At 36.7% G+C, this 24,687-nt stretch overlaps 1 protein-coding gene across 3 annotated transcripts in view; it reads right to left on the bottom strand.

Moving 5' to 3' along the window:
• The window catches only part of HEPACAM2 (HEPACAM family member 2), a 33,395-nt gene extending 15,158 nt beyond the window's left edge, over positions 1-18,237 (bottom strand). For all 3 annotated transcript variants that reach the window (XM_008572366.1, XM_008572348.1, XM_008572358.1), the window contains exons 1-3: positions 17,844-18,237; positions 14,924-15,208; positions 4,652-4,948 (exon numbers count right to left, since the gene is read on the bottom strand). In XM_008572366.1, the coding sequence (XP_008570588.1) occupies positions 4,652-4,948; positions 14,924-15,208; positions 17,844-18,237 (976 nt within the window). The remainder of the gene's footprint in view (positions 1-4,651; positions 4,949-14,923; positions 15,209-17,843) is intronic.
• Positions 18,238-24,687: the final 6,450 nt, after the last annotated feature.

Genomic DNA, 24,687 nt, shown 5'->3' on the forward strand with positions numbered 1-24,687 from the left:
TCCTTAAGGTAATAAAATCATTGTTTTTCAAAATACAAATGCTAATTGATTATTTTAGCAACAATTCTTAAAACTTACATTGTACGTATTATTTTTAGTTACAGATATTTCATAATTTCTCATTAATATGAAATTATATATATGTCATGAACAAACCAGAGTACCTTTATGTATACAGCATTAAATTAGCTGAGGTGAAGAGAAAATGCACACTGTACTCTATATCTGTGATCATATACATACGTTTTAAAAAGAGCTTAGTTCCATCAATATTCTCAGTTACATTAAGGGAGATAGTTTGTATAGTGGTTAAAACCAAGGGCTTTGAATTCAGATATTATTTTATCACTTACTAGCTGTGTGACCTTCCCCATTGTCTCTATTTTCTTTAGGATATCTCCACTGAGATACAGAAAGGTCAATTAATACCTCAAATTAGATGGGACTCATAGCCCCAGAAGTGGTTTTTCTTACAAAGGCAAAAAACCACAGAGCTAATTGTCACATTCTCTAGCCTTCCTCTCCCCACTTAAAGTCCCCAATAAAACTTCTGATTATTTCCTGATTTTGTTATTTTCTTTCTACATCAGTGACCTTGGAGTCACCTTTGACTCCTTTTTCCTTTGCCACATTCTTATCCCTGAGACTTTTTAGTGGGCCATATTTTTCATCTCATGAAAAAAAAAAAAAAAAGAGGTTCATCTATTTCCTACGACTTGACTCTAGCTGTACCAAACACCAACTTAGTTTTGAAAACATTACAAAGGCAGGCACCTTATCTTTCTAAATGATTTCAAATTCTTCACAATCTGAATATAGCTCATTTATCAGAGTAAGTGACCAATTGATAGTTACAAGTGATGGTCATTTATAACTGTAAGTTGGTCTACACTTAATCTGGATTGCAGAGATTCATTCATTTGAAAACTTAGAAAAAATCAAATACTTAAAACATATCAATACCATTCATTTTCTTCACTATTTTGTTGCTGTTTGAGTTAAAGTTCTATGGACAGTTGGGTGCTGGAAAACAGCCCTAAAAACCACAAAGAGGTCACTAATGTTGACAACCCTGAATCCCTCTGAAAAGTAAGCACCTGCTCTTCTTATTTACTATAATAACAAATGCCTGGTCTTTGTACAGGTCAAACAGGTTTTTTAGATTTTGCAAAAGGTAATTATCTAACGTTAAGACTGTAGGTGTCTTTGGACCTTGGTAATAAGATCTTAAACAAATATTGGGGGCTTCTGACATTATGAAAATACCTTGGCTAAATATTAATGGAGAAAGTTTAGGCAGTGGGAAAGGCTTCACTGCAGTTCACTTCTACATATTACAGTCATGATTTTACTTGCAATGAGCACAAGGAACAAGTCTAAGATGACATCTAGATTGCTACTAAACTATTTTATATGTTTAATTATGGCTTGCTTTAAAATTATATTTTGGTTAACTACTGGGGTGAAAAGCTGGTTAAGCGTATTAAAAATTAAGTAAAATTGAAAGCAAAGGATGTACCATAGCTAAATATTTGCTATCTATATTGGATTGTTAGCAGGAATTCTTGTTAGCAGGAATTACTTTTTTTATATGGTATTTTCAGTGCCTATTCCAGTATTTGGCCTATAGGTGCTAAATAATGATGAATGATTGCTAATTTACATCACCCTAAACACACATATGCTTTGGGGGTCTATAAGGGAAATAAATTATTATCTACTGCCCAAATGAAGTACAATTCAGGTAAAAATTCTAGAGCTACATTTTTCAATATGGTAGCCACTAGATACATGTGGCTATTTCCATTAAAATTAAAATTAATAAAAATGAAATGAAATAAAAAATTCAGTTCCTCAGTAGCATAGCAATATTTTAAGTGTTCAGAAGCCAAATGAAGCTAGTGGCTACCACATTGAATAATACAGATATTGGACATTTTCTTCATTGCAGAAAGTTCTACTGGATACCACTCTTCTACAGAGTATAATATTTTCTTATTAAAAAACCCAAAACCCCACCATGACAGTATATAAATTCCAATATATTCAGGTGATTGTTTAAATATGAATGCCCTCAACCTAAAGGAGTTTTAGAAGGACCCCATCCACTGTACATTTATTCATTAACCTGGAGGTTTGTAATAGTCTTATAATTCTTCATGGCTCTTTAAGGGCTTTTAATAAATTAAAAATGATATAGAAGGATTAAACATCTTAAACAAGTGGTTATCATGCTTGTGCTTGCTAAATATTCAGATTCCTGGCTCCTACTTGCGGGCGAAATCCTAATCCAGTAGATCTGAAGTATCTTTTTTTTTTTTTTTTTTTGTCTTTTTCCGTGTCCGGCAACGGATCGCAACCCTCAGTGTCGCCCCCGTACCGGACCGGGATTGGCAACGGGATTGCAACCCTCGGTGTTGCTCCCGCGCCTCACTCAGCCAGTGAGCGGTCTGTATGTGGGATCCGAACCCTCGGGCGGGAGCGCTGCCGCGCTTCCCAAGCGGCGCACTATCCAGTGCGCCACCGGGCCGGCCTGATCTGAAGTATCTTGATGAAACTACATTTTTAGCAACTTCCCCAGGTGATTTTGATGCAGGTGATCCAAGGACCACATACTGAAGAACTTAGCCTATAGATTATATTCTTGCTTCATTTATTCAACAAAATGTATTGATCTTCTCTATGTTGTGGGCCATATTCTAGGCATCCCAGCTATAAAGATGGCATCAATGGAAATATATTGATGCCATATAAATATATGGCGTCAATGGAAAAAGTATTAATGGGTGTTACTTTTCGTGAACTTGTACCTCCATCAATCATAAGCATCTTAACCACCACTTTCTGTTCAAACCTGCCCCCAGGTTCTCCCCAAGTGAAATCTGTTTTTTCTTTTTCTGTATACAAGGGGGAGTCCAGGAAGAACTTGACAGTAGCAGTAGAAATGGTAATAGAAGAGGAAGAAGAAAAAGAGGAGAAGGAGGAGAAGAGGGGAAGGAAGACAGAAAGGGAGAAGGAGAAAAGAGAAACAAAAAACTAATGAAAAAAAGAAGGAGAAAGGAAAGACGAAGATGGATTTGAGAGGTAGGAAGGAAGGAGAAAGGACAGAACTTGGTGTCTGAATGTGGGGCAGGATAATAAGCAAGAGGAAAGAGTCCAGGATGACATTTCACTTTCTGTCTTAGGTTGGTAGATAGTAGGGCCATTCACTTAAACAGGAAATACAGATAGAATAGCAATCTGGGGGTGAGGGGAAGAAGATAGTTCAGTTTTGCTAGACTGGAACTGTATAATGCCTCTGGTACTTCTAAGAGGAGACATCCAGAAAGAAGCTTAGTACATACAGTTTTAGAGCTTTAAAGATATAGATTTGGGATGCACCATTGCTACAAACCATGGGAATGAATGAAATCATACAGGAGAATAAAGTCATACTGTAGAGAGAAAAGGAGGATTGAAAGATGGGAATTTTGTGGAGGATACCAACATTAATAAAGCAAATGTAGTTTTAGCAAGGCCAAAGCCCTGTAGTTTAAGGTATAGCCTAACTTTTTAGTATTGCACATAGAAATGCTAAGCTTGGGAAAAACTGAAAACTTTCCCAGGACTAAAGTCTCTGTTGTAGGTAAAAAAATTGTAATACAGCAAAAATGCCTGCTCTAAGGGCAGATGTCCTTGGTGCAGCTAAACCTAACGATGGGAAAATATGTGGGCTAAAAGGCTTCAAAGTTGTTGGTTGAGGGATGTTCCACATCTTGTCTTCAGCTGTTTCTTTGAGTTTCTTGGGGAACTAAGTGTAGCCATAACAATTATCTCATTGTTCCTTTTGTAACCACCTGTGTTCCTTTTCTGTAACTTTCTTGTCTGGACAATAAAAACTGAGAGAAAACCTGTTCAGTGTTATTTTCCTAGGAATCCTTCTCTCTTGAAGGAATTGTTCCTGGAATTAACCCCTTCTGGGCCTCTCATTGCTCTGGAGAAATGGGCTTTGAGTAATCCTTTGCATCTCCGTCACCCTGGGAGAGGTGACAAATTTGAAGGACATCAATATTTTAGGCAGGAACCTTTTCAGGATTGATGATCTTTTTCAAAATCAGATGATTTCTAGAGAATGCCAAATTTCACAGGCTTACAAAATTTTGTAATTTCCAAGATGTTGAAACTCCTGTTGAGAACTTCCACAGATTTCAGGTGTTTCAACGGTGAAATATGAAGGGGAGCTCATGAAGGACAGTGAGATGGGGAGTCAAACAGGCAGTAGGAAAACCAGATTTCCAACTCATGGAGATGTAGGCAGCTGACCTAGTGCAACGGTAGTTATAAACCCTCTGAATGAACAGCCTGCTTCTCTTACATTCCTGTTTGTAAAATCAGGAAAGCAAGAACGCACATTTAGAAATAATTTATTGAATTCTCTTTTTCTTCATAGCCCTTCAGAGCCAGCAATTGAATTTCCCCTCCTTTTGGTTTTGGGTTTTCTTCTTTGACTCACAGAAACCGTGGTTTAGTTAATGTAGGAAATGTAGCTTTTTAAAGCATATGAATATTTCCGCAATGACTTTCTCTTCCACACAGGTATAAGATAGGGGAAGAACAAGGCCAGCACGCATTTGTGTTTTATTGGGATTCCTTCCTCTTATTTCACACTTACCTACAGAAGTGATGATAACTGTGAAACGAGTTTCATCTCGCCTTCCAGTTACGTTGTTGTAAGCACAGCACACATAGTCAGTTGTCTTCTGGGCCACTTTCTCAGATGCAACTTCCAAGCGAGGCCCATGCTTAATGACATATGTTATATTGTCAGTCCTCCGGATCCAGGAGTAGGTGTTGGGGGGATAAGAATCAGCAGAACAATCAAATAGAATAGCTTCTCCAAGGTCAACAGTAAACACTTCCCCTACTTTTAGCCCTTTATCAGAATTAACTTGAAGTCCATAAGGTCCATCTGCATCAATGCAAAAGAAAAAAAAAAATAGAGGAGTAACAATCACAACATAGTTTTTGAGTTTGGAAGAGCTTAGTAGCATTTTACTTTCTCTGAAAGTCTTCATGTTGGACTTTGGCAAACAGGTCCTCATTTAGACTCCCAATAAAGGATAAAGACCTAAATATGCTTTATTCTGATATCCATGAAAATGGAAATTGAGATGTGATTGAACTTATTTGAAATAGTGAAAAGCTGAAATTTAGTATATAATTGTACAAACACTGTCATCGTAATTGTGATGCTAAGCTTTTGCGTAGTGTATTGATAAGGCCTCAGTTTTGTTAGACAAACTCAATCTTTCTGAAACAGTTATTACACTTCAAAATATTTTAAAAACAGATTATGGCCACTATTTTCACTTTGACAGCCATACTTTGAATATTATATATTATTCTTCTCAGTGCTAGGGTAAGTAATGCAAATATTTATAAAAGACATAGTTTTACATGGAACACAGATTTTTGCAAATAGATATATTCCAAATTTTCATGACATTTTAACAGTTAAAGAATTTTAAAAATTTCTCCCCCTAAGCTGAGTTTACGATTTCATTTGGAAAAAATATATTTTCATTATCATTAACAAATGCTCATTGATTATCAACAGACTACTTAATTATGAGTAACTGTGGTGTTTTTCCTCAGGCTGCAGTACTCCTGTAGCACTTTACCATTTCTATGGCATCAGATTGATTGACAGAAGTTGAAGACACATTTCTCACCGCTTCCTTCAGAGAATAAACAGAGAGATTTAAAAAAATTCCTCAGCTGGATAGGTTTTCTCATCCAGTTTAAATCCTGACTTATATTCCAAAAATCTTTGAGGTTTGAATATCATAATGCTCATTTTCCAGCTAATCATTACTGTCAATTATTGAATATTTGCCATATGCAGGTACTTTAAGTGCTTATACAGACTGCCACGTTCAATGTTTAAAGCAACCATATGAGATAGATGTTATTCCAATTTTAAGATGAGGGAAGAAATATTTGAAACATTTATTGGCCCATGGCCACATAGCTATTAAATAGCAAAGCTGTGACTCTAAAATATAAAATCACTCATACACTCATCAACTTCAAAAAATTCATGGAAAAATTCATATTATCTTTTCTATTTTTCCATGAACTTTTTGAAGTATTCTCATATCACTTCCCTAAAAAGAAATAAAGTGTAAGCGGTATAACTTTCTATATCAGAATAGTTTCTTGTTGTCTGAATATACTATTAGTTCTACAATAAATTATTGTCGAATTATATATTAATTCTGTAATCAATCAAACAATTGATCAAATATTTATTTGAGAAATACCAAGTGTTAGAATATATTTAGTATATGTAAGATAGGACATATAAGGCACAGTTCATATTGTGTCAAGGAATTTACAAATTGTATAAGGCAGTGGAAGTTTTGTGTAGTAATGACCTAATGTCAATGGTCCTGTTTTGTTTTTTTTTAAGTACTGACTGCTCATCTCCCATCATGCGGAATAATAGGTGCAGTGACTAGACAGTAACTATTTTTGTCAATCATTAGTTAAATATTCTTTAGAAATCATTTAAACTTTTTGAGTCTCACTTATCTCACCTTTTAACATAAAAAGATGGATTAGATGACTGATTGCCAAAGTTCTTTCTACTTTTGAAACACCATGACTCATGCCATGCTAAAGCTATTTTGGATACTGGCAAGCCAATTTCAAGTTTGCAGATTCCCAGAGCGGTTCTCTATTATGTCAGCATTTTCTGACCAATCTACCATTGGGAAAACATATTTCCTAAGATATAATAGAAACTGAAGACACTAAACAATAGATTACACTTAGCTAGGGAATATACGCTTAAACATATTTTCATTCTAAAGTCATGGAGAATTGTGAAGGCACCCTAGAGATTTGTATTAATATGTTTATATGCGGTAACCCTGCTTTCAGAGAGCAAACATAGAAGTTAGCACTCACTAATTTAAAGTGATTAGGGGGTGGATGAAGAGAATTAAAATGGGGAGAAGTGTATTGCCCCTTCCTGTTGACTGCACTAGGACACTGTCACACTGTTCTTTCATTTCAGGCTATGAAACAGTCTCAGGTGAAACCACTGTGACAAGGGGTTTAGAAAAGTGTGCTGGAAAATGGAACCTTCTTATTCTGAATTCCACTAAATAGTAAGTAATATAAAGAGAATGAAAATTTGCTGTCACTCACTCAACCAAAATCAATATTGAGATGTTACCATGCACATGATACTGTTCTGGTCATTGTGAGGGAATCTGCAATGTTGAAAACGTGGTTCCTGTGACTATTATCACAGGTGCATGCAGCAGCAGGTTCCCTTCAAGTTGTCAGCATTGATAGAACATTAGGGAAACAGAGACCACCTAGAGGGGGCACTGGTTATGGTTCACATAGAAGGAAACCAACAGGAGGAATGGACTGCAGTTCCGGAGAGTGAGAGATCTACGTCTATGTCCCCAAACTAAAGTCTGAGAGCCCTTTTGGGAGCAGAGCAAGACAGGTTTGATGAATAAAAGTGTGATCATAAAAATATGGCCATTCAATTTAGGTCTCTGTCTTCCCACTGGGTTTCAGGGCTTACAGAATGTTGCTATAAAAACAAATTGCCTGATAATTTAACTCACGTAAAAGTGAATGTTTTTCCTTTCAAAGCATGCTGACATGACTCAGAACTTTTTTGGGAACTCCTCATTTGGAATTGCCTTAGGACCTTGCAACATAATGGAGTATTCTCACAATTAGTGATTCTTCCATTTTGGAGGGTGGGTTCAATTTGTAGAGGAGGCACGCAGTCATTTAGAGCCAAGGCTGGTGAATAAAGTCAATGATCTAATTTAATAAGATCACTCTAGTTTAAAATAAAACATACTTTTAAAGAAAGAAATCTGATTATCTGAGCTTATCTTCCCTACTCACTCCTGTTTATTTTGTTTTTGTTACTTCCTCATTTGTTGGGTTTCATGGTCGAAATAATCTTTTCTGTTTGTCTGAACTATATGCTCCACCTGACTCTTCAGAGTCAGCCTCAGTTCCTCAAACTGCCCCCACAATCCCTGCCCCCCAGCATCTCTTCCAGCTCCTGGAACCTAACAACCTGAAGCATTTATGTTCCTTGCTTCCGATATGATTTCTCAAACTAACATATTTTATCTGATTATTTAAGAAATACATGCTCATTGCAGAAAACTGTAAAATTCAAAAAAGCACAAAAATGAAAACAAATATCATTTGTAATTTCATTGCTAAGAAAACCAATTTCCACAAGTCTTTCTTTTATGCATCTCTCTCTCTCTCTCTCTCTTGCACACATGCACAAATCTATCTCTCATGCTCTACACACTGCTTACAGTCTATTTTCTTCTGACTACACTATGATGTTGTTTCCTTTATTATTAGCACTTCAGGCTGACCATCCCTCTACCTTGAGGTGCAGACTAGTACATTATTCAAGTGAATGGGCAATCCAGTTGGAGACATTTGGAGTGAATCACCAGAGTGGCCTCTGATACTGAAGATGAAAGCAGAAAGATAACTCCATTTTGACTTTGGATTATGGTTTACTTTCTTGCCTTTGGCCGAGAGCTCCCAAGAGAAATGAACCCTTTGCCTCAGGAATGGCTGTTTACCAAATGACTTGTAAAATCACATATCATCTGTTCTCTTTAACAATTTATGGCTGGGCGGGAACAGTACCTAAATTTCCATCATGATGCTGCTTGCCACCCAGCTTGGGAACAGATGGTAAGTATTTACTGTGAATAACCTTTTTTTTTTCCTTTAATTTTTATCACTGGAGTACTCCCCTGCAGCAGTGTCATATGTTGCACACAAAATGCGGTGGTTACTGGATTATTCTTTACAACTGGAGCTAGAAGGCATATACATTTTATCAACCACAAGTAGGTATTTGTGCAAATTATTGGTTTGACATTGTATTCCATGAAGGCTAATACCAATAACTTCAAGAATATATGGTCAATCTTGATAGATTTTTAATACTTTTTTTCTGCCAAAATAAAAAATAATTCCTGCTTTCATGAAAGAAACTACTACGGAAATAGTGCCTTAAGAAAACAGAATAGGTGATTCATGCTGGAATTCTAAATTATGATGTGGACCTCTGTAGGAGAGTATTGGAATATGACATTTACTGGGTTATTGAAAAACTTTGCTAACGGTCAGAAAAAAAAAAAAAAAAGGGCCAAAGCACTATAATGAAGGTGCTGTCATTTTATAATGGGAATTTAGCCTTTCTACAGCATCATCAACTAACACTGCAATCTGAAAGGATATGAAGAAAGATAACATCTTCCATTTTTGTGAAGTTCAAGAAATTTTTTGTGAGTTCTTAATCTGTGTTAGGTATTGCCCTGTGGATACAAAAATGAATAATGCAGAACTCCTATTTGGGGTTGATGTGCTTATGGGTGCAGGAGAGTCAAGGTAAATTCAGTTCAGTGAGAACCGGGATGGATATGAGCATAGGACGCTGCAGGAGCACAGCGAACCTCGTAGTGACACTGAGGAGGTGAGACAAAGTGGGGGCAAGTAAGCCTTTCTGGAGATGATGTCATGAAGGAAGAAGAGGGTAACCAGATGAAGAAAGAGAGTAGAAATAAGATCAACCAAGGCATATATTCCCAGTTTGCATGGAATGATAAAGACTGCAAACATGTTGATGTCACATCAACAGATAGGATAAATGACAAATCTTCAGATTACACATTTTATTTAATTCTTGTTCCCAAAACCAAGGAAATAAAACAAAAACAAAACAAATAATAAAATAAGGCAAAAATAGTGATAGCAAGAAAAATTATTAAATTACCGAGCCTGGATTGTGTTTTTATATGTTATGTGATAGGTAATAATTGCTTGGCACAAACAAGACCCTGACATTTGATTTTTGTCAAACTATGAATGAATGAGTGAATAAATGAATATCAGTTAGATGAGATGTTGACCAAGTGAAGGTTTCTGCTTTTGAACGTAAAAATAATCAAGACGAAAAATTAATTATACTGTATTCACAATTACCAATTAATAGTCAAAATATTTCTTAAATCATGTGGATAATTCATCTTTACTGGGGCTGGCCAGTTAGGATAGTTGGTTAGAAGGTGATGCTGATAACACCAAATCCAGAGTTCGATTCCTTATCGGACAGCCACCAAAACAAAATCATCTTTGCAATGTGTAAACAGAACCCTCATTTGTAAATTTTCTGAATGTTCTTCTTTCAACTATCTGTCACCAGTCTTTACTCATGATAGATGTTTCTCTGTGAGATATTTGTAAGTTATGTCTAAAAGAATGTAAAGAAGAAAATTCAAACTGTAAGTAGAAGGTACGTTCTGTGAAATATGAACTAATTCAAATTGGGATATTTTAATTCTTTCAAATAACACAAGAAAGGGAAGATGGTTTAGGAGTCTGAAGCATAATATTTAACATTTACAGGTGTGATTATGTTTTTTTCCTCCCATTTTTATGTTTTCCACATTGTGTATAAACATATTCTGTGATAATAATGAGACTGGTGCATATACTTGCACATGTAGAAAGAGAGATCTCATTTTCATTTCGTCAGATTAAAGTAAACTATATAACAAAATGAAAGTGCATTTCAAAAATATTTGCATGTGCCTATAATGGTTTAGGCAATTTTTCCCAGGAATTTCTCATTTAAATCTATGGTGAAAGTTTAAAGATAGATAGATAGATGGAGAGGTAAACAGAGAGCCAGAAGAATCAATATAAAGAAAATATTTTATTGTAGAAAAATAAAGTATTTTAAATTGGGAAATGATAATGTATGGAGAAGAAAAATGTTCTTCTCAAGGCATTCTTACAGTTTTCTCATTGCAGGTTTCTTTTAAATTATCCAGGCTCTCCATAAATTCTTACCACCATGTTGCCAATTACGTCAGCATAGCTTTGGTTCAAAGAAAACAAACAAACAAACAAACAAAAAACAAAAATAAAAAGAAAAGGAAAAGGAAAGAAAAAGAACTAACAGTATTGAGTTTTTCCTATGTGCTACACACTAATTTCTTCATACATAAAATCTCCTTTAATTCTCTCTATCCCTCTGGAGATAAGTATTAACACTATACTGAGGACAGCACAGATAAAGAGACGAGGAAACCGTGCACAGGAAGGGGAAGTAATTCGTGTACACTGGTAATGGCAGAAGAAGGCTTTCACCCAGTCAGTCCAAATATATAGCTCAGGCTCATAACCACTGTGCTACCTGATGCACTCCCCAAAGGACAAGATATTAACTAGAGCCCATGGGTGAAACCAAACACGATCAGGTTTTCCTCAATTAACGAGGAATGCTCCAACACAATCTCATTTCCTGCTGCTTCCCACCACATTGAAAGATGGTTTTTTAGGGTTAATATTCAGTAGATGATATCTGGTTGGTTTAAAACCTTGTTTTGCATTTTGTACCTTTCCTATGTGAATGTAAACCATTTAGACCAAGCAACAAAGAATAATGTAAAGACATGTCTGTGTAGTCCGAGATTTGATTCAATTTGTCTGCTCATATTTTCTTTTCACTGTTTAAATAACTCAAACACTTATATCTGTGCTACTTGAAGCTGAATGGAAATTTTAATTTATGTCAGAATAACCCTTTTCAGTCAAGATTACATGTATAAATAGACTACCCCAAGTCCGAATTTTTCATTCCAATTCAATGCTAGCCAAGCAGTATAGCCACAGCTTATACTTTTTTTGTGAACCTATTTCTCTGCCTATGCTTTAAGGCAGACAGAATATTTTTACATTATCTGAATATAAGATTATGTGAAATTACTGTAAAAATATAGCTAAAAGTTCAGCTAAAAAAATAACACCATTTAAAAACACAATGTAACTAACAATTGTAACAAATCTTAAATTATTTTCTTGCAGTGTGTGGTGTTTTTGTATTTCTCAGTGAAAAACGAATCCGGAATTCTAGTATAATTTCTTCTGTTTCTGAGTAAAGGCACTGGTTTATCTTTGAGATACTGAATTTTGAACTAGGTTGGACTAGTAGTTAATATTCTCTGGTTTTCCTACACCAAAATTGAATTACTCAATCAATATAGCAAGTTTTAAAATTTTCATATGAACAATACTTTTTAGAAAAAATGCTTTCAAATTGCTCTTAGGTATGTTTAATCACTGTATAGAGTTCAAAATTGGTGACTTTCCTGTTTATATAGTAGATGAATAAAATATGTCCATGTTCCTTTTTGCGTTTCTTATACATATATCCTTTATACAATTGTATAAAATTTGTAATTTATATTAAAAACATGTGCTCTGTTGACAAACATTTCTTGATTTAGCCTGGAATAGGTATGTGATATGGATCCTTGTTTAAAAAATATTTTTTATTCACTCTTTGCTAATAATGTCTGGCATTCAAAGCTCCTCATAATTTGACTCAAACTGATCTGTCTTTTCTACCACTATCCCGGCCCCTATCCCTGCCCCCTGTATCCTACACGCCAGCTGAACTGGACCATTTGCCAAATACTTTTTACCTCTGCTTTGTGTCTGGGATCCTGCCATCCCCATTGTCTGATTTGGTTTTCCCAGACATCGCCACTTGCCCCAGTCATACCCATAGTTCAAGGTCCACCTCAAATGTTCCTTTCTGCAAGAAGCTATCTCCCCAGTCAGAAGTAATATTTCCATCCTCTGAATTCCCATGGGTTAACAACATTATAGTAATAACAATGGCTAACAGTTACATAGTCTTTACTATGGGCCAGTCACTGTTCTGAGCTCTTTACACATAGTAACAGATTTAATCCTCACAATAACTCTATCAAATAGGTACTATCATCATATGGACGAAAAAACTGAAGCACAGAGAGGTTGAGGTAGCAGAGGCAGGATTTGAACCCGGGCCTTCTGGCTTTGTTTTTAGCCATAATACTCATACTTCTTTATATGCATCTCTAGGGTATCTATGACATTTGATCTCATATATTTTATTGCACACATTTTCACTCTTCTACTAAAATATAGGATAGCGTCCAGTTTCAACATTCAATGATTCTGCTTTCCTTAGCTTAATTTTGCTGGTTCAAGCAAAACCTCCATTGTCACCTGTGTCACTCCGTGCCCCTCTTCCCAGCGGTTCCATTCCCTGCTCATTGCTGCTTCTCAGTTTTATTCTAAAGCTTTCTCTAGTTGGGAAAGGCTACATTTTGTACATATTCTGGTGCTTTTTCCCAGAGTTAATAACACACTTCCTCAAGAGGACTCTATAGGTTTTTTATTTTATTTTAATTTTGTTTTTAATTGGCAGTCGATACAAGTCATTATGAAATGATTAAATCAAGCTAATTAACAAATCCATCATCTTACATTCTTATTTTCTGTTGAAGAAAGTGGAATATAGATGTATCAATCATAAGAACAGGCTCTATTTACTGAGTGCTTGCGTTGTGTCAGTCATCGGCTATTTTTCAGACAATACCTCATTTAACCATGGCAATACAATGGGGTAGTTTTAACTATCTCCATCCTACAGATGAGGCTCAGAAAGATCAAGGGATTTACTTAAGGTAACACAAATAATGACAGAAGCATGCTTCCCGCATCAGTCTGTCTGACTCCTAAGCACTTAAACTAGGTTTTTGGGTCTCTTCCAGTATTGTGAAGATATATTTGACGAGTGAGTGGATATACGCACCAGGCTTAATTCTATCCTTATGATTCAACCAGCTGAAACCTCCACCCTTATGCCACAGGGGTGAGGTGTTTTCCTTTGCCACATGTCACTTTTCTTGTTAAGCTGCTGTTGTAGCCATGTTTTAAGGATACATGGTAACTAATAATAAGATTTCCCAATGTGACAGGCCATTGGTTCTCAACTGGGGGATGTTGCCCATGGGAGCATATGGCAATGTCTGGAGAAACTTTAGTTGTCACAACTGGAGTGGGGTACTACTGATATGTAATGGGTAGGGCCCAGGGATGCTGTTAAACATCCTACAACGCACAGGACAGTCCCCACAGAAGATAGTTATCCAGCCCAAAATGTCACTAGTGTAGAGGCTGAGAAACCCCGTGCTAAGCTGAAATTAGAGTGCAATATTACACACGTTAGAGATAGTGTTATGGAGTAGAGGGGACTGGGAAAAATAATACAATAAAGAAAGAGAGGGACCTTGCTTGGGTTGGTGATGATAATATAACATGAACTGAAGAGTATGAAAAACTTAACTCTGTACATGAGGTTCAACAACAACAGAAAAAGAACCAAAGAAAATTGGAATTGAGAAATAATTACCGATTCTCTGTGAATCTGAATACTTTATGCAGAATAATTAAGTTTTTTCTGGATATGATCCTCCCTGCACCCTTCTTCTAAAAATGGTGCTGAGAAAATGGGCAGAAAGAACAGGCATGCCCTGGGATGTACTACCCATGCATAACCTGGAACATTCTTTTTCCCTGGGGTCAGCTACAGAGCACATCCCTTTATCCGGTTTATGGTCACCAACTCTTCCTCCTTGGGGATGAATAAACTAGTGCCTCTGCATGGTTCTGGGTTCTTGAAGTTGAGGTTCCCACTTTCTGATGGAAATGAAGTCACACAATGGACTGAATCACAAAATGTATCCTGAATGGTCCCTGGACAGTATGTATCTCAACTTGATCTTCAAGAAATAGGGTTGTGCTAGTAGATATATTTCATGACAAGACAGTACCTAGGAGGTGTAGTGTTGTCACAACTGGAGGGGGGGGGGAGTTACTACTAGGAGGTGTGATTAGAACTAGTACTAAACTACTGTAATGGTAAAAACAAAATGACATCTGATGCTGACATTCTCTGTCTACTCCTGTGAGAATTTCTTAGAAAAAAAAAAAACAACTCACAAACATTTTTTTAAAAAAAACTTACAATATATGGTCGGCATAATCATGTCACTTTCCATCTCACTGACAGGGTTCTTCACCAGGCAACTGTAATTCCCAATGTCTTCCTTGGTAACTGGAGCAATACGAAGGGTGTTGTTTTGGGGAGAAAAGGAGTAGGTGGAGCTGGTGTGGACAGGCCTCCCATTTTTCAGCCACTGGTAAATCAGCCGGGTGCCCCCTTGAACCCAGCATGTCAAGGTCATGTTCCCCACATACTCCACAGCCCCAGAGGAAGGATAAGTCTGCATCACAGGCTTTGTGACAGGATCTGCAATATCAAAAGAGATAGAAATGATTGTTTCTACCCATGGGGTTATAATAAAACTCTATGAGGTCTTTCAAATATTAACCCCTGGAAAAACGATTCCAACATTTTAGATTGTAAATGTAGATAGCTCAGGCAATAATTAAAGAAGAGAATAAAAAACTCATGGGAAATGCAAAATGATAAAATATGAAAATAATATTTATAGTCAGAGATAAACAAATTCTAGAACTTACTCTTCAAGATTTGTCTAATGAAACCCTTTATTTTTTTAGGTAATGTAGTGAGTGGTTGAGAATACCAGATTCCTTATACCTATTCATTGTGCTTTTCCCAACACCATAAACATATATGCTCACAGGCAACATTTCTATGATTATTCCCCTCTCTTGAATTGTCCTGATGTCCTAAGAGCTACTGGTTGGGGTGGATGTGGTAAACCCCAATTTATATTCACCACCTACAAATACACAGCTCATATATAGCATACTTTTGCGGAACTTAGGGAAATTTTTAGAGAATCACATATGCACAACTTCTATTTCTTTCTATGTAATTGAACTAATTATATGTTTTAATCACTTTGCATTTGTGTTACAACACTGTTAGTCACTTCAACAAAACAAAGCCTACATTTCAACACTGACTCAATCTGAAAATAGGATAAAGTATGTTTTTGGGATTATATCAAATTAGAGATATAACAGGCAAATGCATAGAAATCCCTGTTGAAAAGTCAATTCAGAGGAAAATAACCTTATTTCATGGTCTAGAACACAGTAGGCTATTAGTAATATTTGTCAAATTAATAAGTTTGCAAAAATTAAATTTTCAAAAAATAGAAGTAAACATTTCCTCTCTGAGTTTTAACTATAAAGTTGATACATAAGGGTGGGGGTTATATAAACATTCATGATCATTTTCAGCAACCCTCATTAATCTTTCAGGTTCTTGACTCTATTTGATAAAAACAGTGACTTGCCCAGAGTTACATGCAGTCAGTGGGAAAGTGAAGAGGGTTTTAAATCTGGCAATGTATCTCTCCTACATTTTGGAAAGAGATATATTTAATTATCTCCTTCTATGTGTGACTACAGGACAAAGAGAGATGGGGATGAATTTTTTTTGGTTGCATTTCTCTAAATAGATCCAAATTTACTATATATTCACAAGGAAGGGATTTTCTATTAAAAGTTTTGGGGGACACAGGACACCACCCAGGTAAATTTCATGAAAATTCTCTTTAGAAATCTCTTTTCTTTCCCCAAAGTTGCTCTCTAGGCATCTGCTTCCACATCCTGTGTCTTTGCTTCCCCTGAACATATGTCGTGGGAGATCATGGTGGGCCTTGCAGGCCATTTTTAATAGTTTGACTTTTATTCTGAGTGAGATAGAAGCTATGGGAGGATTTTAAGCTGCAGGAGGCAAGTACAGCGGGGGGTCCAGGTCTCAGGTGACGGTGGTGTTGAGCGAGGCAGTAATGGGGGTGGTGAGAAGTGGTTGGACTCTATCTATATTTTTATGGTGAAGCCAGCAGGTTTTCTTGTGGATTGGATGTGGGATGTGAAAGGAAGAGGAGTCAATGATGACTGCAAGATTTTGGTTGAGGTAATTTATAGAATGGAGTTGGTACTTACTAAAATGGGGAATATTGTCAAGTAAACATGTCTAGAGAGAAAAATCAGAAGTTAGGCTTCAGATACAGTATATTTAAGGTGTGAGGGCCAAGCCCGTGGCGCACTTGGGAGAGTGCGGCGCTGGGAGTGCAGCAGCGCTCCCGCCGCGGGTTCGGATCCTATATAGGGATGGCCGGTGTGCTCACTGGCTGAGCGCGGTGCGGCCGGTCTCAAAAAGGACAAAAACAAAAAAAGGAAACAAGTTCAATGTTGTTTCCTTCAAGGATTAATTCATCTTTCTGTTCTTGAGAGTGAACAAGCAACACCTGGCCTCATTCGAACCCTGTGGATGTATTTTTCACCCAAGAAATTTTGGATTTCAACAAGAGACCCATTCTCCTGAATAACGATGTTGATGGGGAAGTGAGCATACACAGACCTCATCTTGTAGCAGAAGCCCAGAGTAACACCCTTGATCATGTTCTTTCTCTACACGATTACAGAGAATGAGAACAGTAGCCAGTTCCTTTCTACATATCTGAAAATTGGCGGGTCTCACTCCCCCTCAGAGGACATTTCCAGGAACTCCTATTGTTTCTTAAGTGTGGCCCTTAAGCAAATCTCATCCTCCCCCAGTGTACCAAAATCAAAATCTTCACATGAAAAAATAGGCTTCTTCCTAGGGTGCATTCTATTACTGAGAAAATAAGATGTTCTCCATCTCATTATATCAGAAACTTTATACTTGGTAGTTCACAGGCAAAGAAGTAATAAGTTATGCTTATTGCTTGATCCTTTTGCCGGGCACTGTGTATATGTCTTACTCGCATGTCTTATTTAATCCTCAGAAAGTTCTATGAGGTAGATAATGTCATTAGTGCTATGAGATGTTAATGCTTTGGGAGTTAATTAATTTGCCCAAAGTTACAGAGCCTGGATCTAAAGCCCGGGTAGTTTAGTCTCTTAGTCTTTGCTAACTGCCAGGCTAGCCTGCTGCCCATATACACTCAGAGTGGACTCACCATCCACAGTGACTTGTATCTTCTGACTAGCAGACAGAGTTCCATTTCCCTGAATGTTGACCTTCACGATGTAATTGCCTTCATCCGTGAACTGCAGAGGGTTGATGAGCAGAGATGCATTGGGCGGCATCATGGTGAACTTGTGTTGGTATTCCAAGTCGGGAACCACAGACTCATTCACAGAGCCCAGTAAGTATTTGGGCATTGTGTGGGGTCTCTCAAACAGCCATATGATCTGGATGTCTGATGCTGGAGTGTGGAAGTCATAGTGCACGGGGAGGTAGAGAGCCTGACCTCTGATGCCATGGACGATGTGTGATGGCACCGTCACCTTCAGCCCCAAGCAAGTGCCTGCTGCAAAGGAAAGGAAAGCTGTGAACACCCTGAGCCACATTCTACAGTCTAAAGGGGTGGCTGCACAGAGAACTTGATCAGGTGATAATCCTTTCCAAACAAGAGAGGCTTCTAGGTACCGACCATTCTGGTACTGTTGCATGTAGAGGTAAATATTTGTCTCTAAAACCTTCTGCATTTGAAAAACTCCGCCCAAAGCCTATGTTGATCACATGACTTCTTTAAAGGCAAGACAAAAAAAAAAAAAAAAAAAGAAAAAGTAGTTATCTATGACTGTTAAATAATAATGGGAAAGGAGAACTGGGAAAGATCATCAGTTCTAAAGTCCAATGAAACCACTAAAAACATTTGAAATTATGACTATATTAACGTCTGTGTCATTTCACATCCTAATCAAACTAAGTGATTTGAGAAACACATGGATGGTTACTTCTTCCCAGGAATTTCCCCCAAAGCCTTCTGAAATGGCTTTATATTCCATTTTTGGAGGTTATTTTTCTTTAGCCAAAGCCTTGCCAAATGCAAATATCCCAAACAGAGCCATTATCAGTCATGACCAGTCATTCTTTCCCCAAACGGGAATCTGGTTGGTGTGTTTGAGGAAGAGCAAGAGGCAGGTACAGACGGAGCAGGTGGAGGAGGAGGAGCATGGCAAGATACGAGGGCAACAAGGTGGCCGGGCCAGATCTGGCCGGACCTCAGGATCACGGAAAGACTTTGGCAACATTACTCTGAGTGAGAGTTCTGTGGACAGTGGAGGGATAGATTCTTATGTTTTATTAGACTCAGTCTAACAGCTGTGAGAATAGATTGAAATAGGGGCAAGAGCAGGAGCTGGGAGACCACTTAGGGGTGACCGCAATAAAATAGGCAAGAGATGACTGTGCTGTGGATCAGAGTGGTAGTAAAAGATACCATAGGAAAATGTTGGTGGTGTTAAAAGGATTTGCTGACACATTGGAGGTGGGATATACAAAACAAAGAGGAGGCAAGAATGACTCCAAGGTTCTTGACTTGAACCAACTGAAAGAATGAAATTGAAACTAATTAATTAATCATGGGGAAGACTGTGGGGAGGATAAGTTTTTCTGGGGGGTGGAATATGAGGAGTCAGTTTTGGGAATGTTCATTTTGAGATGCCCATTAGACATCTGAGAGGCAATGTTGAAAGGACATACCAGACATAAAAGCCTGATGAAGGTGAGTTTGAGAGAGAATAAGTAGCCTAGAGGGCCTTGGAGTATACAGCTCTGTGCAATGCCTAGTCCTGGCTAGTGGCTGGGTATTTGGGCCCATGTATTCACTGCTATGTCTGCAGGTTTTTTTTCTAGTTTCTGGCACCTGGAGATCTCCCCATTTTATCTTAAGCCATATTGACATATTGTTTTGTTTTATTTAGCATTTCAATGTATTTGCAGTGGTAAGAGAGAGCTAAGACTACTACGTCACTGGATCCCTAAGTAAATCTCTTTGCTTCAAAATCCTTATTTTTAAAGGGGGGCAATATGGTATCTATATCATGGGAATATTTGAAATAATCGGGGAATGGGAGGAGTTTAAATGTGGAGTGTTTTGATGTTTGAGAGAGAGAAGAGAATCAAAAGGAAATTGGAGACAGTATAGACAACACTTTGAGGAATTTTGCTGTGAAGGGGAGCAGAGAAATGGGGCAGGAGCTGGAGAGGGATGTAAAATGTGAAATCAAGAGTTTTTAGCTACTGGGAATGATCCACTAAGAGGAAATGTTGATGAAGCAGAATGGAAATGGGTGAAGGTGGAATAAAATGCTTGAGTGGGAGAGAAGAGAGGGAAATCAGGCACAAACAGAGGGATTTTACAATTTCAATTTTCTTATACACAAAATATTATCCTCTTTGGTTGCTTCCTCTATTCATTGCTACTAGGAAGGGGGTGGTTAAGCTTCATCCAAGTCATTTTATGAAAGGCCATCAATACTGAGAAACGAAAGGTAGAAAAGTCTGTTTTGTCTTTTGCGATGATTTCTTTGGAGAAACTCAAATGTGTAGAACTTCTCCTATGAGGAATCAAGTTCTACCAAGAAGAAATTTATCTCCTTCCTTCCTAGGGTGGAGGTGGGAGCAAAGATTCCATGGTTTTGGTATTTGGCCAGCTATTTGTAGACAGTGAGACTTGGGCTGGCAGGGAAGTCAGAGCAAAGAACTCAGGAGGAGAGAGCACAAGAGGAAGATAAGAAGAGATTAGAGGGAGGAGAGACTCCTAATCACAACTGAAACTGACTTTATGGACTGGAAAGTAGGTGACTATGGGAAACATAATGGCGTGTCTTACAGTCTCCTTGGCCTCTGTGTGTATTTGTGATTAACTTCTAATATATATTTTTTTCTGATTATGGACTGTATTTGTATATTCACTTTAGTGATTTGGTCCATAACAAAGGAGCTACAAAGTTATGAGGATTCGCTTCTGTATTCTTTCCTATAGAAGAATGTTAAATTTGGATTTTTCTTAATTTGAGTGATTAGAAAGAGAGAGAACCATGTGCTGGGGTTTCTAAAGAGGAGATAAAATGGATTGCAGTGGAAATAATAGGAGAGAGAAAGAAAGATGAGACTGTAAATTTATGTCTTAAAACTAGTGATGTCTAAGACCAGTGAATCAGAAGCTGAGAGAAGCGGTGAAGCTCTTACGGTCATAAATATTGAAAGGCATTGGACATTTGGATAGGGGACCAGCACGGGAAAAGATTCCTCATAGTGTATGTGTTTTCTGCACAAAACGAAATGTACTTACATGACTTTCATTGAAATTGGAGATAGGGAGCTCATGATAAGTTCCTGCTAAGCAATAAATAAAAACTAGTTCTCTAGTATCCGTTATTATCAACTTAAGATATGTAAAATGTAACTTTCACTGTATTTATTAAATATGCTGCTGTCTCCTTTTTTACTTGAGTGAATATGATATATTTACAAGAATTTCATGGCTTAGTCTTGATCTTGAAACTCCCTTGTACTATCTTCACCATATAGTCTTAAATTCACACTTCCAAATTACCCTGAAATAAGGATTTTCTGAAACCTATTCTCTAAGCTTGCAGAGAGATTACTGTATTTGACACTTGGATAAAGTTAAAATTTTACAAAAACATGAAGTCTTAGTAAAGGAAACACACTTGGGATAAAATGGTGATTGGTCAGTTATGGGACCTTAGACAAGTCATTTTAATTCTCAGCCTCAGTTTTCTCATGTGTGAAAATAAGGTAATATTTGATGAAGTCTAAAACCTTTCTCTACTCTTTATGTTCTTGACATGCAAAGATGCTTTTCTCAGGATAGCAGCTATCTACATTTAAAGGTGGAGGGCCCAAAGAATTTTGAGAGAATTCAAATTAAGAGAGGGCCCAAAGAAGTTTGAAGTATTGAGTCTCAGTTTTTTGTTTGTTTTTTTTTTTTTTTTCCTTTTTGTCTCTTTTTTACTGACCGGTAACGGGATCGCAACCCTTGGTGTCGCGCCCATACCGGGGACCGGCAACGGGATCGCAACCCTTGGTGTTGCGCCCGCACCACGCTCAGCCAGTGAGTGGGAACCGGTCTCCACATGGGATCCGAACCCTCGGCGGGAGCGCTGCCGCGCTCCCAAGCGGCGCACTCTCCAGTGCGCCACCGGGCCAGCCCTTGAGTCTCAGTTTTTAGTCCACTTATTAAGTTGTCAGTCCCTGGATATCCTCTAATAAACTGGCAATGCTGTATTTGTTACAAGGAATCAAAAGGAATGGTGGGAATCCACATCATTGCCTTGGGTGTACACTAGAAAAAGCTTCATGGCTGCTGACATAACACAAGGTAGCTGTCTCTGGCAACGAGCAATTTTGCCATTGATTTATTGGTCCATTTAAGACATTTCATAGATCAACCTAAAGACCACTGCTATGCTGAGATGTAGAGATAGAGGGCCTGAATGCAATTCTGGCCGATCTGTTCTTGTCATTTGGGAACATCATTGCAGAAGTCCCTGTTTGTTTTTTGTAAAGGGACCATACCCTTTAACCTAGTTTCATTGTAGTTGTAGTTGAAAACAATTGATTGAGATTTATTTAATATCCTGGAAATGTTTGGGAGGCACTGTACTACTATGGTGTGACAATATCACTAGAATAGAAATGTTGCTGACTTTTAGATCTTGATTCAGAATGTTGAATCAATTATGAACATACTGTTTGGAGAGTCTATGACTAACGTTATGGGAAGAAAATTTTACTTAATAAAATATTAAATACAATACAAATATTACAGGCTAGAGAAAAATGAAACTACTCTAGTAGAAAATATGGCATTTACAATAATTGTTTAGGGGGAAAACTAGTTTTCTGGGATATTTTAGAGACTGCATCATGCAATATCTCTGAATATATTTAATGCTTTCATATCAAATGAAAATTTTTAAAAATATGTGTGATTTTTCAAATGTTGTATGCCAGTGAAAGACAGCACAGCTGTTATAATAGCTGTTTGCTTACGCCATTGTTATCAGTTAAATTATAGGTAGCAAGTTATATGAATGCCAGCAAGGAATGAATTTTTCTTTATACAGCATCTTATCTCAGACACCTAAAATCTTTTCATATTGAAGGAAGAACATAAACCTATTTATATGATGCAATCTTTACTCGTAGTGAAAACTGGGGAATAGACAGCTAATTGGATGCTTCCTCTACATTTTAGGAACACACGCTCTCTTGCCAATTATGTGTTTCTCACTGCAGCTGTAACGAATCCATGCTGTCAAATGCAGTAATTTAATAATTTTAGAAACATTAGCTTCATTTTGAGAAATTTTCAAGTGCTCTTTTCTAGTTGTATGAGAAAACCTAAAGGACTAAAACTATTGATTTCAGAAAGTCAGTCCTATGTATGAACAAATAAATTTCAAGAAAATAAATGATATAAAAATTGATGAAATTTTAATTTCCTTTTGATGTTCTAAATATTTGGACTTAAATGGAAATTTAATTTTATTATTAGATTCACAAATACTATCTGAATATAAAAAAGGAAAATTCTTAGACTTTTTGCACATAAGGCATTATGCTAATGTGAAGAAACATCAATAATGTCATTCATAATCTGACATACAAAATTACAGCAATAATCTCCCCTTTAGAGACTCTCTTAAACTGTATAACAATAGCATTATAAAGGAGTATACAGCATTAAGAAACACTTGAAGTTATACTGTAAAATTTATCTATATTCTAGCAACAAAGAACTCTGTAGACCAGTTTCACTGTATTGAATATAAACATCAGACTTCACAAAGTGACCTCTACTGTAGCTCAAAATAGTTGGCATTTACTTCCCCGTTATCATGCATGGTATTAGCAAGCAAAACACAACTACTGTTGACTGAAAATAAACTGGCATTTTTAAAGAAAATAGAAATTATTAAGTTGTATTTTGAATAGGCAGTACAAACTCTACATTTTGGGCTTCAAATTTTTTAGTTTTTTTTTTTTTTTCGAAGGAAGAAGTAAACAAAAATTCAATATTCCTAAAAGCAAAAGATTTCCACATTACCTGTGGTCTTTACAACACACTACCTATGGAGAAAAGTAAACTTGTATAAGAAAGAAAGTCTTAAGATATAATAACTGCTTCAACTATTTTTGAACATGCTATTTCTCTAATGTACATTTTAATTTTATTTTAGTCAAATTTCTCAACTGAATTGTCTCTTAAGTTCTTCTTAACACCAATTACAAAAACATCACTTATGAAACGACAGCAGTTCTGTTGTTTTAAAATTAAAACTAAGTGGGGCACGGACACAGGATATTTTCAAAGCTGAGAAAATGCCAAAGACAAAGGTCAGTTACGGTAATTAATTAGTTTTCAAAAAAAATTTAAAAAGAAAGACCTATTACAGGGTCTTATCTTAAATTGATAACATAAACACTGTAATAACTGGAATAATCACAACTATGGGAAACTCAAATACTTTTAAAAAAATTGCCAACTGTATATTTTAAATATGTAAGATATGTACAGCATTAGGTATAAATTTGAATAATAACCATATTTACAATGACATTTGTAACAAAATATACCAATGAAAGTAAGGCTCTAAATAACTGAAGAAGTCTAAAACTTAAATTGCTTATTTAGCAAAGTTGTTATTAAAACTTAAGAAATAGGCTTTTTTGAATTCCTATCTGTTGAATGTAAACAAAACAAGAAAGTAACTTGACTTTTAAAACCAATAAAACCGATTTCTTCCTAGAATGGAAAAGAGAACATCTGATGAAAATAATGTTAACAAATAAAAACAGTGGGAATGTTGGAGAGACTCCTTTGAACTCTTGGAATAAAGAGGAGGATGAAGGAAACATTAAAGTACAGTAAAAAAATTTTAGTAGGACTAGCCATTGGGCAAAGAGAAAAGCTAAAGGCATTTTGGAAAAATAATACTTTTTAACACTGCCTTTTGTGTATAAAATATTTTTGCTAGTTT

This window comes from Galeopterus variegatus, unplaced genomic scaffold (assembly GCF_000696425.1).
Source record: "Galeopterus variegatus unplaced genomic scaffold, G_variegatus-3.0.2 Scaffold46, whole genome shotgun sequence".
NCBI classification, from domain to species: domain Eukaryota; kingdom Metazoa; phylum Chordata; class Mammalia; order Dermoptera; family Cynocephalidae; genus Galeopterus; species Galeopterus variegatus.